This window comes from Lissotriton helveticus, chromosome 6, assembly GCF_964261635.1.
Source record: "Lissotriton helveticus chromosome 6, aLisHel1.1, whole genome shotgun sequence".
Classification (NCBI taxonomy): Eukaryota; Metazoa; Chordata; class Amphibia; order Caudata; family Salamandridae; genus Lissotriton; species Lissotriton helveticus.
Window position 1 is genome coordinate 2052194464 of NC_136067.1, and position 14192 is coordinate 2052208655.

Consider the following 14192-nt stretch of genomic DNA (forward strand, 5'->3'; position numbering starts at 1 on the left):
ATAAGATAAGAGGTGAGAAGCCAAGGGGAGGGGGCCATGGCTGTCTCACAGGGGTTAGGAGGGGCAGACATCGGGTGAGACATAAGGTGCAAAGGGAAGGCAAAGCATGAAGGGAGGGAGGGGCTCGAGCTGCTTGAGAAGGGAAAGCTAGGCACTTTACTGTAGGCCCAGGCGGCGAGGCTGACAACGCATCTCGGGGCCAAATGAGGCTCAAGGTTAGAACAAAGAATAAAAGACCGAGATGGCAGGGGCTTAGAAGCTGATAAACAAGCCTCTTGCATGTCAGTGCTGTAAGTGTTCTTGAGCTCCAGTTCTCGAAGTGAATGAAAGAGCCCCGGGGAGAACGTAAAATGCTGTTACCTGGCAATTTTGTGGGTGTACCACACGGAGCTGCAACCACGAGCTCCACTCCAACGTGTTGGTCTTATGTTCCGGGGAAATGAAAGCGCAGTTCCAAACTTTTGCACTGGCCCCTTCACTGCCAGTAATCTGCTCAAAGCCCAGCCCGGATCAGGAGGCACAGACAGAAAGGAAAAGTGTACCAGTGGGGCGAGCTAAGCTCCCCTCTCATCCAAAGCCAGACGTGACTGTACAGCATGCCATCAGTGAAATCTCAGGCCACTACATTTCAGCACGTAGTGGCATGTGCTTCATTCAGACTTATTGACTAGCTTTGACTAACAGGGTTAAAGCGCTGGGTATTGGATTACAACAAGTCTTTGTCTACTTGTCCTTGGGACAAAATAGACATTAAAACTTCTTGCCCTTGTGAGAAATCTAGATGTCTCGGGCGTCGGGAGATAGGAATTCCCCACCCCTGATACATACACAGTTGGCTTTTAAAGTAGCTGTTCTGTAGATGTAATCCCTCCTTATGTTCATGCACACTGCGCTTCTTTAAAAAAATACTACATCACAATGCAGTAGCAGTACGCTACGGTGCCCACAACCTATCACCCTCTCCTGTCACTCTGTGCCGGTGTCTCTGCCTTTAAATATGTACACCATTTTGGTTTAAGCTAAATATACACCTGTGACTTAATGGTATCCATTTCAATATATTAACAACATACTGCAGGTTGAAGCAAGAGAGGTGCCTGCATAAGTCTTAAATAAAACCCATTTTTAAGGGAGCACAGTAACAATTAAACAAAACAGTCTAGTTTCTATCTTATCTGAAGCAATTTATAACCTGCCTTAGACATGCGGGGAGCTACATAGGCTGGACCACATGCATTCTGCTGGCACTGCAAACACCAGGATTCGTTCCACAGCAATAATGCTTGCAGCATGATACTTTTCTTAAACGGTTTTTATTTTATTATTTTGCTGCAGAATCTACCTACAACTAGGGTCAAGGAGAGAGACCAAAGGCAGAAGGGGGTGGGGGACCAAATTAAGTGATTGTCGCTCCTAGACTAAATGACTGTTTCATTACCCAAACCTTCCCACCAAATTCCTCCATAATCAGCCTGGAGTCTACAGAATGGTTCCTTCTTTTAATAGAACCGGTGAGGCCGCACAACAGAATGTTGAAAAGGTTCTACGTTTAGATGTACAAGTGGGCAGCCGCAGCAAAGCTCTACAATGATCGTCGACGAGCAATTTTAACTCCTCCACTAAAAAGCAGATTTCCTAAAGGCTGGTCATAGGAACGCGCCTACAGGGTCAGAGTAAAAAAAGTCACCATCAAGGACACTTGATTATTTTCAGTTTCCATAGACAAGAGTAAATGGGAAATTACTGAAAAAGCAAAGATGCTGACCATGATGGACGGGGAAGCGAGGACAGGAGAAAAACAATGGGGACACTACTTCCATTTAACAGAAAAAAGGTATCAAAGTTAAGTGGAGCTGAATCATCACCCTTGAAACTACATAGACAAGTGGTATGATCAGACATTTTTAGGACTAAGGAAAATAAGGGTACTAGCTGCTGCCAAGACCTCTTTCAGATCAGCACCTCAATTTCCCCCTTGTCCCTGGAAAAAACAATATTGGAATAGGGGGGAGGCAGACTTAACAGGCGCAATGAGAGTAAATCTAAATATATGATACTATGAGTCATAATGTGTGGCTACAAATATATATGTGCTATATATCAACTTGTTTTGAGGTGTTTGATGCAAAATCCGACCAGAATGACAAACCAAATTCTGCATCAAATTTCATCTTCATTTAATTGGAGTGCTGTAACTGAATATGTGATTGTAAGCAGTCAGACGGTTCAATTAATATTTGTTCAGGGAGGCATGGCTAGCAGCAGAAGCCGATGGCAGCACACCAACACGGCTCCGGAGTCCCACACCCTCAATCCCGCAATATCCGCTACAAGATCCTTAATAACGGACCAAGCACTCTCATTAATGGATGCAATATCGATACAAGAGGTCTGTAGTTTGTGGGTGTTGGCCAACCGTCCTGTGTTTTCTGGGTAGGTTGGTATCTTGTGGGTCCATTTATAGGGTCACACCAGTGCCAATCTACTCTTCATGGTGGACAAACATCCCCAAAACATGCACTCTATGCGCGACTAACTCATGCCAAAGCAGAAACATGATTTTGGCAATCGGTCCCAAAGACTATATCAGACTGTGTTTTTGTATTTAATTATTAGAGAAAATATTAATATCCTCACCTTTTGTAACTTGCCCTCCTTATAGGCTTTTTGCTCCTTGATTATTTCTGGTAGGTACTTGGCACAATAGAGTGCAACTTCCTCCCCTGAAATGGTACAACAAAAATAAGAGTTAGACACCTCTCAATGCATACTGGCCATTTCTAAACGTACTATATTCGAGAGTCTATGTTATGTGGACTATTTAACCCACGCATGTTCCTATACAAATTAGTCCAATATGTAAAAAATGCAGTCATCTAGTGGCATGTGTTATGCAGTTAAGTGAAATTCTTTATTAATGGTGCATGAAAACCACTTCAGGAGGACTCCGGGCAATCTGATATTACTGGACCCCAATTGTGTTAGCTGGAGTACATATCCTTGAGCACAATATTGCGAATCCTAAAACTGGGGACCAAGCAACCCTTTTAGCACTAAGCTCTCAAAGGAAGGTGGAAGATCAATCCACAGCGGACTTGGATGTGTCTTGTAAAATATATACAGATCACCTTAGTGCACTATCAGCAGTATGCCAGTGAGCTCCCAACCATCGGCGGTGCTCATACAATGCACCCGTAAGCAGGTAAATAACATCCAGATACATCTCCTCCCAGTCAAAGAAGAGAACGGCATCACAGTGGTAGTTTCACGCAATCTACATTTGTGGCCAAGTATATCAACACGTTTCGGCGATAGCCATGATCACGATCAAGGCTGTTGCCGAAACGGGTTGATATACTTGACCGTTAAAAGATATACTTGAATGAAATTTGGCAGGAATATAGAATAGGACGTGTAGAAGATCCTTTTGGGTAGTAACAGTAAGTATATTTAAAGCTATAAGGCATTTTAACTTTGTGATATCGGTTGTCGCCGCAATTGTTATTTTTACAAAAGTACAGCCGTACATAGTAATGACATGGTATTATGCGAGTGGCTAACGATTGCCTTTACAAAAGTTAAAGGAAGACATATTGTTTTAAGTACTCTTTGGCTGTATTCTTGCTACAGACCTTTGATGTAGGCAAGTATTAGGTTTTATATTTCTCTACCTATTAACACTTTATTAAAGTGGTAATAGTTAATGAAATTTAAGTTTCTATATTTTCTAAAGATATAGGAAGTACTTCCTAGGAAGTACTGCAGTACCCAACATAAAATACATTGTACTACACTAGATTTCACAAATATAGTGTACGTTCAATTTTTTTTTTTACATATTTCATTCTTTAGAAAGAAAGTCTACAGAGTACCACAGTAATACGTACAAATTACCGCGCCACTTAAATTATTTTTTAAATCGCGTTCTCTATAAAGTACTGTCAAAATGTAGATCAATAAATTTCTCTACCCATTACCACTTTAAGTGGTAAAAGTTAGGTATCAGTAATAAAAGCCTACTACTTACCTATATCTAAGGCCCCAACCAAGAACGCAACAAAAGTGTGCTGAAAATTACATGTCTTTACAAAATGTAAAAGGCAGACAACAATTAACCAATCAGAAACTGTCTTTTCATTGGCATGTATCTCGGTATACGGCAAAGGTAAAGCGGTAAACCACAGCACAATATATAACTAAGTTAGTTAACAGTTAGGACTCTAACACTATTTAATTTTTTACACCTACTACTGAAAGTTACCTTTGACACCCCAATCTATATTCTTGATACAATCCATCTACATCCATTCACCCACTTTCATGCAAAGTCCGTTTCAAGTAATGTACTCTGCTCCACGCCACACTAGAACAGTATACGACACTCTACCATGGTGCTCAAGAACACTGTACTCCACTCAAGGACAGTCTATGCCCCTCCACTCCTCTGTAGCACTCCACTGTACAACAATGTACTCCTATCCAAGCGAGCTTACAGCACTACGTTACACTACCGTACGACCCCACGCAACTCCAAATGCACCACTCCACCCCACTTTAGTATACTCTACGAAACACTACTTCACTCTACGCCACCCTATCCTACTCAACTGTATGCCGCTCCTCTACCATACTGTACCGCCTTTAGTCTACTCCACACCACTCCACTGTAACGCACTCTACTCCATCCTACCACACTTTATGACCCTCAGAGCCTGGGGGAAAGCCAGGAGATCTCAAGCCCAGCTTGTAAAGGAGACCCTACCCCCCCTTTCCCCCCCCCCAACAGAGGGGGATGAGGATGGCCGATCTCTTGGATGAAGATGTTGAGGGGGGACAACAAGAGTGTTCCCCTGCCACAGTTCGTCAAGGCATACCTCCACATCTGGAAGAGACAACAGTCCCACTTCAATGAGGTGACCCAAGGACCTAGAGACACATCTTAGCCTCTTAGTGTCCTAGGAAAAGGTGGCCGTAGAAGAAAGAAAAATGGTCATGAAGCATGGACGGCTCAAGCCGAGACTGAAGGCCCAAGGACATGGTGGCAGCACACAAAGACAGAGATAAATGAAGGGAGTGCATATGACCCAAGGTTGCCCAAGCGTATTGTGCAAAAGTATATTGAGGGAGAGGATACAAATGGCTAGCTTCCTGCTAGTGGGCTCTGGGGAAAGAGAGAGGGGTGGGTGCCCACCATTGGGGATCCCTGCTGTAGGAATTGACTGACAGCGGAGAGGGATAAGCTGCTTAAACTAGAAGATGATGTGGCAAACATTCACAAGTGAAGGAGGCACTCATTGAGCTGTTTGGTCTAACACCTCAAGAATATAGGCAAAAGTTTAGAAATACTCAGAAGAAATCAACTGAGACATGGGTAGACTTCGTAGATATTTCTGCCACTGGAAGGCTGGATCAGTGGGGCTCTACAATTTCGTAGTAAAAGAATGCATAATTACGAAGTGTACCTAAGAGAAGTTACACTAGTGGATTCTGAGATATCTAGCCCTAGAGAGCTGTGGAAGATAGCGGATGAATTGGTACGTGGTAGGGTGCCCAAGTAATCCCAAGGTGGGATCACAAGAGGACAGCCTATCCCCCTCACCCCCCTTTTCAGGTGAAAGATTGGGCCAAACATAAAAGTCAGATACTCCGAAAGAGTCCCCAAAAGATGCCCAGGGGCAGAGTCACATCCCAATCAAAGGTGAGGGGGTTCCTGCCAAATACTTTTAACCCTAAAAAGGCTGGGGTGTGCTAGGACTGCAAACAGCCAGGGCACAAAAGAGGAGAATGTGTGTGCATCAAGACGTCACCCACGGGTGACCACCCCAAAAGCACTGCAAATGTAGGGACTGGGTAGAAGTTATCACTGGAGATTACAAGGGGTAGTCTTGATGGGTGGGGAGGAATTTGAACCCTTGCCTCACTGGTCTGCCAATATGGTATGATACAGATATTGGAGAAGAATGAATGTGGTAGAAGTCCAGACATACAGGTGCCAGCATCACCATGGTGTCGCCAAGCTGGTTTTCCCAGGGCAGATCATACCGGACAAGGTGTACCAGATAGTTAACTCCAACAGTGTCACAAAGTCTCATCCTACAGCTATGGTAGACTGAGTAGGGATGGATTACTGGCCCTGAGAAAGTAGCCGTGTTCCCTGCCATCTCAGTGGAGTGTCTGCTGGGCAAAAACCTTGAAACATTTGTCGGGGTAGAGGTGAGAGAAGGACTCGTGCAGCAATGCTGGGTCTCCCTAAGTGGGCATGTGCCTCCACAAGGGCACACAAGCCCTTGAGGGAAAGTCAAAGGACCATTGAAAAATGGCCCATGGCCCTAATGTTAAAGGGAAAGATAGGAAATCTGCCAAGGCCATTTCCCCAAATCCACAGGCCCAGAAGGAGTTTAACCCTAAGGGGAAGGTCTGGTGCCTGAATTGGAGGCTGCTTATTTGAAGGATTTGCCTGACCAAGCAGAATTCAAAGGAATAAGTGGACCCTCCAGAGAGGACTTGAGCCAGGAGCAAAAGTCTTGTCCCACTTTTGAGGGCCTCAGACAGCTGGCTATCAACCAGGATGAAGGAGAGGTCACTGAAACTCAAAGGTGTACTGGGAGGAGGGAATCCTGTACAGTGAGGAAAGGTAACCCCAAAACCAGGGTCAACCAGTAGAGTGGTGGGATCGCCCAACAGTATAGAGAATTCCTCCTTAACCAGGCCCATGACACCCCCTTAGTTGGAAATGTGGGGGAGACCAAAACATGGGAGAGATTGGTCAATCATTTTACTGGCCACAAATGTAAGACAAGGTGAAGGAGTGGTCACTCCTGTCTCACTTGTCAAGACAGGTGGAAAGCACACGGCTCCCCTTATACCACTGCCTGTGCTAGGGACCCCCTTTGAGAGGGTGGGGATTGATATTGTTGGTCCCCAAGACCCACCTACTGTCTGTGGAAATAGGTTCTTCTTGGTGGTAGTGGGCAATGCCACCAGATAATCTAAAGCTACCCCCAACAGTTAGTGCTCGTGTAGTACTAAGAGTCCTACTTGGTATCTTCCCCGGGGTTGGATTCCCTAAGGAGGTCATTTCAGATAAGGGCACAATTTTCACATCTGCCTATGTGAACGGCCATGTGGGAGGAGTGTGGAGTGACTTAAGTTCACTTCTCTTACTATCCCCAAGAAAATGGTCTTGTGGATAGAATCAATAAAACCATGAAGAGCATGATTATATGTTGTAAAGGCATGTGTGTGGTAAAGGCATGCATTGTAAAACGCAGTCTTGGTAATGACAGTGTTGCAAGTACAGGTGGTCCCAAGATGCTTGTTTGCGGTCCAGGGAAGACCTGGCTGGATTTTTCCCATGAGGAACAGGGTCAAGACCGATTTGCAAACGGCTGGGTCTGAACCGGGGTGGCGAAGGGAGCTATAAAAAACGGTGATGGATTCAACCGAAATCTGTGACTGTTGGGGGGGGGCGGGGGGGGGGGGGGGGGGAGTGTCCGAATCGGCCTATCGTCTCCTTGTGTTTGCCAAGATAATTTGTTTACATGGGAAACTCAGGAAGAGATGGGATGTTTTCAGACCATGCCTACTGTTTGCATACAGTGAGGTTCCTCGGAAAGGAGTAGGTTCAGTCCATGTGTACTACTCTTGAGCACCATGTAGGAGATCCCTTGAATTTGGTGAGAGAAGGTTGGAAGAGACCTCTAAAAGAACCCAAACAAAATATCTTGGACTATATGCTAGGACTTCTATCCAGACTGGCTGAATGCGTAACGACTGCACCTAACTCCATATTATGGGCCCATTTCAGATATACGTAGGATTCCTTGAAACCCATTCTTCACTCTACATATTATACCATATGAATTGGTCTATACTATGTACAGAATGAAAAAACATTGTACAGTGCAGCTCGGTTGTTAGCTCTGGGTACCTCGGGTTGTATATACCACCGTAACCAGAAAAGTTTAGCAGACGTAATGTTACATTGCTTTTGTAAAATCGGCCACTGTGACAAAAGTTAGTTAAAAAGATACTGTCACAAATGGCCATTTTTTCCCCACTGGTTTCCAATATTTATTTTAGCAACGGATTTCTTTGGGATGGCTCACTTCGAAACTTGAATTATGCTTGCCTGAGTCTGTGGCACTTATATGTAGTAGTTCAGCTAATATGCTAAGGCTGTTAATAAATAAAATTAACGCTTTAATCATTCTGAGCTGCCTGCCCTTCTGGCCTATAGTGTACCGAGTCTCAGAACTGTGAAGTCAGACATTCTGGCTCTGCTCAGTTTTAAGCTGCCTGCCGTTAGCACACTTTAGTTCACTGACTTCTTAAAGTTTCACATTGCTCAAATGGGTGTCATTTCTGATATTCATATAGTTTCCTCGTCTTCATTGCTTAATTTTGCTCGCGAGAAAGTGTCACTCATAGTCGTTGAAATGGTACTCATAATTACACTGAAATTATGAAAATGGCACATATAGCAATCTAACACCATGGCAGCTATGACCTTACGATAACCTCATAGTAGCAATCAGAAATAGAGGAGAGACTATGGTGTTGGACTGCTTAGCCCAAAGTGACTCACGCAACAGGACAACTCTAAAAACAATAATAAATCTAGAACTTTCACACAAGAAAGGGGGAGTAGAAGGATCTTAGAATCCCCAAGTCAAAGTCGAGACCTCAACCTGATGGAGATGTTGTGGTGGGACATAAAGACAGGTGTGCCTAAAACCATCACTGTGCTTAAGCAGTTTTACAGGCGGAGGGGGATACAATTGCTCTCCGGTGATGAGAGTTAAAGCTCTTCAAGTAAAGATTTATTTCACATTTATTGCCACTAAAAGTAAGTCCACATATTAATGAATCAAGGGAGACACTTTTCACATAAGGCTTCTGAACCTTTGTTTAATGTGCTTTTATTTATTTTAAAAGGAGGCAAAGTGAAAGGTGTGTATAATTTGCAAGTTGAGCTTAGATGGGTCCAATATTGGGATTTAGTGAACATTCGATAACGGTCAGATACGTTATACGGTCTAAAAATAGAGACTCTTAAGAGGGTGTACCCTCTTTTTCATATATAGATAGATCACAGATGTAACTTTTGGTTGTATGTTAATATACATACGCACATACAAATACTACAGATACCAAACAATTTGAAGTTAACTGGAATCAAATATAATCAATCAGGTACTTACAGATCTTGTATGCCATTACAATATTACTTTTTTTTTTTTTTTTTTTTTTTTTTTAAATCAGAAAGAATCAACCAGTCCCTTTATGTAATGAACAGCCTCAAATAAATATTTCATCTAAAAAAAAAAAACACTGACAAGAGACCACAAACAGAATGTAACAGCACTTAAGACATGTTCATTGAACAGTGGAAAAACTAAATGAAGTTGCTCAAGCGGGCCGTTTGTGAAAGGCGTGGGAAAAACAGCAGGGTGAAAGACAGCTGAAGAAGTTTCGGCATGAAGGCTCAGGGCAAATTAAAACTATATTTACTGGGCTGCTTCATAGAGGACAGTGTCCCCTTGTATTAACTTCAGAGAATTATTAAAGCACCCACTCCATCTAAGAATCCAAAAGTAGAAGTTAAATCAACTAATTGATTGAATATAACTATTGACCGAACAAACTGCATGCAACATATGAAAAGATCTACCTCCGTGTCCATCATAGACTGAAAACATAGCAGTCTCGTTGTCCAATTCTGGAATGCAATTATGGGCATCCTGCAATAAAGAAAAACTGTTAGCATTCTCTTAATAGCCATAAATAAAATTTATAAAAGTAGGAAAACTACAATAATCAACAAGCGCAGCAATTTAACGAGAGCAATACATGCCCACATGCAGATGAAAGCCATGTAGTTCAAGTGTATTTGTACTAAACAGTGATGAGAACAACAGAGGTTCATTTATTTCCAAAGTATTTCAGTTAGGTGACTTGCACTGTATTTAGTTACGCATTCCATTTCTCTGGGGGGCACAGTGTTTATGACGGGTCATCATTAAAAGTGAAAATTCAGCTCTTGCATCAACTGCACCTCACAAGAGCTGAAATTAGAGGAGGAGCTTAGCGCGCAACCAAGATGGCCGCGTGAGCACAGGGCTCCCGAGACCCTCGCATCCTCCTGCATCTATCCCGATTACGTTGACGGGTTATTGAAGACGAACCATGGCTGTGGCAGTAACCGTTGTCCAAATTTGAATCGGACTTTGGGAACCGGAATAATAACGATTTGAATATTGCGGCCTGCCGCTTGGTGTCGCCCGGGGCTCGAGTTGGCATGGTGCCCGGGCAGAAGTTGAACAACAACGGCCTGAGGGGACACGGACTTTCGTGTTGAGTTGGACTTTCGCTTTTGAAGCTCCAGTCTGATCCCGTGCCTCTGAGAGCAGAAAGCCATTGGACTGCGTGGCGCTCATGGGTACTGTCCTGAGTGTGTATGCTGGGCCCGGACGATCTGTGCCCTCTGGTTGCCGCTGATGGTTTGATTGAGATTTTTTGAGCGGCCATCTTCTCTCGTTGCCCACTGCTTCTGGGTGCCTCTTTGTTCATGATGGCGACCAAACCCGATGGAGACAAGCAAAAGTCCAAGATCACTCAGCCAGGTGGTTATACCCAAGCGAACAACATGGAACGCTATGCCCAATCTAAGGGATCCCCCAGTGGTCCGGGTAGATCCCTGGAAGGTGCTAGGGAGGACCCTGCCTCATCGGCAGAATTGACTTTGCAAGACGTCATGGGCGCCCTTGACGGGATGAAGGCCTCCATCGGCCAACAATTTGAGACTCTCGCCCACAAGCTGGACACTGTTTCGATAGATGTCAATTTGATCCGCATGGATTTATCAAAAACTAATGAGAAGGTTAAATCATTGGATCTGAAGACTTCCAGCCTAATGGGTGATGTGTCCGTCTTGCAGACAGAGGTCCGTAACCTGCGAACCTCCAGTGATCTTTTTGCCCGACGGTTGGAGGACTTTGAAGGTAGGGCCCAGCGTAACAACGTACGCATTATCGGGATCCCGGAAAAGTCAGAGGATGCGGCAGTTGATCTTTTTGTTGAAGATCTTATAATTAAGCACCTCGCACTGAAAGGACTGAGCAAGTTCTTTGCAGTTGAACACGCCTACAGAGTACCGGGTGGTAAACCGAAGTTGGGTGCCCCGCCGAGGCCCATAATTGCCAGAATCTTCAACTTCCGGGATAGAGACGCTATCCTGCAGGCCTCGCGGGCAGGTGGACCCATGAAATACGAAAACACCACTGTAAGTTTCTACCCGGACTTTACACAGACTGTCCAAAAGGAAAGGCTAGGATTTCTGGGTGTTAAACGACGACTGAGGGTGATGGGGCTGAAATATGCAATGCTTTTTCCAGCCAAGTTGTGCATTGAATTCGAGGAACGCACATATTTCTTTGATCGTCCAGAGGTGGTGGGAGACTGGCTTGATACTTTGCCTCACCAGCATGGCCAGGAGGAACATTCTGGAGGAGCGGAGGGCGGCCCGATGGAGCAGGAATAGGAGCATGGTTTCCAGTCTCTGAACTTTGCTGATAGCCCTGACTGTGGTTTGATGACTTTTATTGTGTGAACTGCTGAGTCATACCCGGGAGTGGAGGGGCGCTTGGTGGGACTCTTTCCTCCTCTGGGGTTCTTTTTGTAGACTAGTTCGATGTTAGGGCGACAGGCACACTGCAAGTTGGGGTGGCTACTTCGTCTTACGCAGGGGTGCAGGGTGGGGGGGTCTGAAACGGGTTTTTGGCTTGGGGGTGGGGGGTGTTCATTTGGGTGTGTTTTGTTTCTGTACAAGGCAACGTATTGTTCCATCACTTGATTTGAATGCTGAGCTCCGAGGGGGGGTTGGATGTACTTTCACTTTCGGGATGGGGGTAGGGGATTGAGACTAATGAGTTGGAATGTGAATGGGTTGGGGGACAGGATAAAGCAAGGGGTCATGTTACAACTTTTGAAACGACTTTCCCCTGATGTGGTATTGTTGCAGGAAACACATTTGATCGGTAACACCTGTCATGCCATGAACCGGAAAGGGTATCGTCTGGTTGCCCATGCGGGATTCTCCTCTGGATCTAGAGGGGTGGGTATCCTAGTTAGGAGTTCTCTCCCTATGGAAATAGATGCAACAGTCCTGGATGATAGGGGGTGCTACGTAGCTCTCACTGGACGGTGGGAGGGTAGAACAGTATCCCTGCTCTCTGTTTACGTTCCCCCGGGATTAGAGTCGACAACTTTTGCGGACTTGGGGTGAGTTGTATTGGGACATCCTGAGGGGACTCTGGTCATGGGCGGAGATTTTAACTCGGTTGTCTCTGGTAGGGAAGATCGACACCCGCCTAGGGACCTCACAGGGTCACAGAATTGGCTTAGTGGCTCTATAGATACACTGGGGTTGGTGGACTGTTGGAGATTGCTACATCCGGCCCAGAACCAATACACTTTCCACTCGGGTGCACATGGTAGCCTTTCCAGGATTGATTACATCTTAGTGCCAGCCTCGCAGGCCCCCTCCGTTACTGAGGTTCGACATCCGGCTCGGGGAATATCCGATCACTCTCCGCTGTGGCTTAGGATGGAGTCGCGTCAGGGAGCTGAGGGACGAGTAGCCCCGATTAATCCATGGTACCTTCGTACCCTTGACCAGTATTTTGTTGAGAATGAGGGATCGGTGACTTCAGCGGTGTCGCTCTGGGAAGCTTTTAAGACGGTTATCCAAGGTCAGGCGTTGTCGTGGATTGCCGGCGCTAGGGAGAGTAAGAATGAGGAGGTGGTCCGCCTTGAGACAGAGATTGACGAACTGGAGCATGATCTGGAGCATGATCTGGAACTGGGCGTCACCCGTGGGAAGATGCATGTTTTGCGTCTCAAACAATATGAACACAAGGCTTTGGTGATGGATGCTGCGAAAGTCATGAGCAGGGAACAGCAGGGCCGATTGTATGATGTCGGGGATAAAGAGGGTAAACTGATAGCATGGTTGGATTAAAAAAAAAAAAGAGGGCGAGTCGTGTGTTCCTGTGATTGAGAGAGTGATTGGTATGCGTGTGACTGAACCAGAGGAGATAGTCCAGAGCTTTGCGGAGCATTTCCAGGAAGTATACTACCCCGTATCTTATAGGCCGGAGGAAGATTCACACCTATTATTGCGCGACATTGCATTGCCCAGTTTGTCTGATTCCGATAGAGAGTTTATGGATGCAGTAATAACCGCTGACGAGGTGGCGCTCGCTATCCGCTCCACTCGTTCGGGGAAGGCGATGGGTCCTAATGGTCTCCCCATTGAACTTTATAAATTACGCCAGACAAAATGGCCCCGTATCTTCGTGATATGTTCCTAGAATCACGAGATAGGGGCTCCCTCCCCCGTGATCAGCGGCTTGCGACCATTGTGGTGATTCACAAGGAAGGGAAACCGAGGGACCGTTGTACCTCTTATAGGCCGATATCACTCCTTAACGCGGAACCTAAGATTCTTGCTAAATTATTGGCCAATCGTATAATAAAGGTGATTAGTGACTTGACTCATCTGGTTCAATCCGGTTTCATACCACATCGAAATACGGCCCTGAATCTGCGATGTTTGCATGGTGTCCTCGCAAGGACTGCGCCATTGCGTGAGCCGGCCATTTTGACTTCCTTGGATGCCACGATGGCTTTTGATACTGTGGAGTGGCCGTATTTGTGGGCCGTACTTGCCAAGTTTGTTTTCGTTCCTGGCTTCATTGGCTGGATAAGACTCCTCTATGAGGACCCATTGGCGCAGATTGTGGTTAACGGTCGGGTCTCTGAGCCTTTCGTTCTTGGGAGAGGTACACAACAGGGTTGTCCATTGTCGCCGCTCCTGTTTGCCCTTGAGCCCCTTGCTGCCTGGATTAGATGGAAGCCGTCGATGAGGGGTATTCATTGGGCCCCAGACTTTGAAGACCGTATTTCACTTTATGCAGACGATATATTGTTGTACCCGACGTCGCCCCGGAAATCGTTAATTGTTTGATGTCCTTACCTCTTTTGGTAGGAATTCTGGCCTAGTCATCAACTGGACTACATCTTACATATACGTTCTCTCAGGAGGTGTCCCCCATTTGCCGCGCGGTTGTCCAATCCAGATTACACAGACGGGTTTCAAGTATCTTGGGGTTTATGTATCGTTGAACCCG

The 14192-nt window shown here is 45.5% G+C and overlaps 1 protein-coding gene across 1 annotated transcript in view; it reads right to left on the reverse strand.

Annotated features, from left to right (window-relative positions):
- The window catches only part of PPM1G (protein phosphatase, Mg2+/Mn2+ dependent 1G), a 110598-nt gene that overhangs the window by 83372 nt on the left and 13034 nt on the right, over window positions 1-14192 (reverse strand). Inside the window, exons 2-3 of the mRNA XM_078650109.1 lie at window positions 9674-9743; window positions 2638-2723 (exon numbers count right to left, since the gene is read on the reverse strand). Coding sequence (XP_078506235.1) covers window positions 2638-2723; window positions 9674-9743 — 156 coding nt within the window. The remainder of the gene's footprint in view (window positions 1-2637; window positions 2724-9673; window positions 9744-14192) is intronic.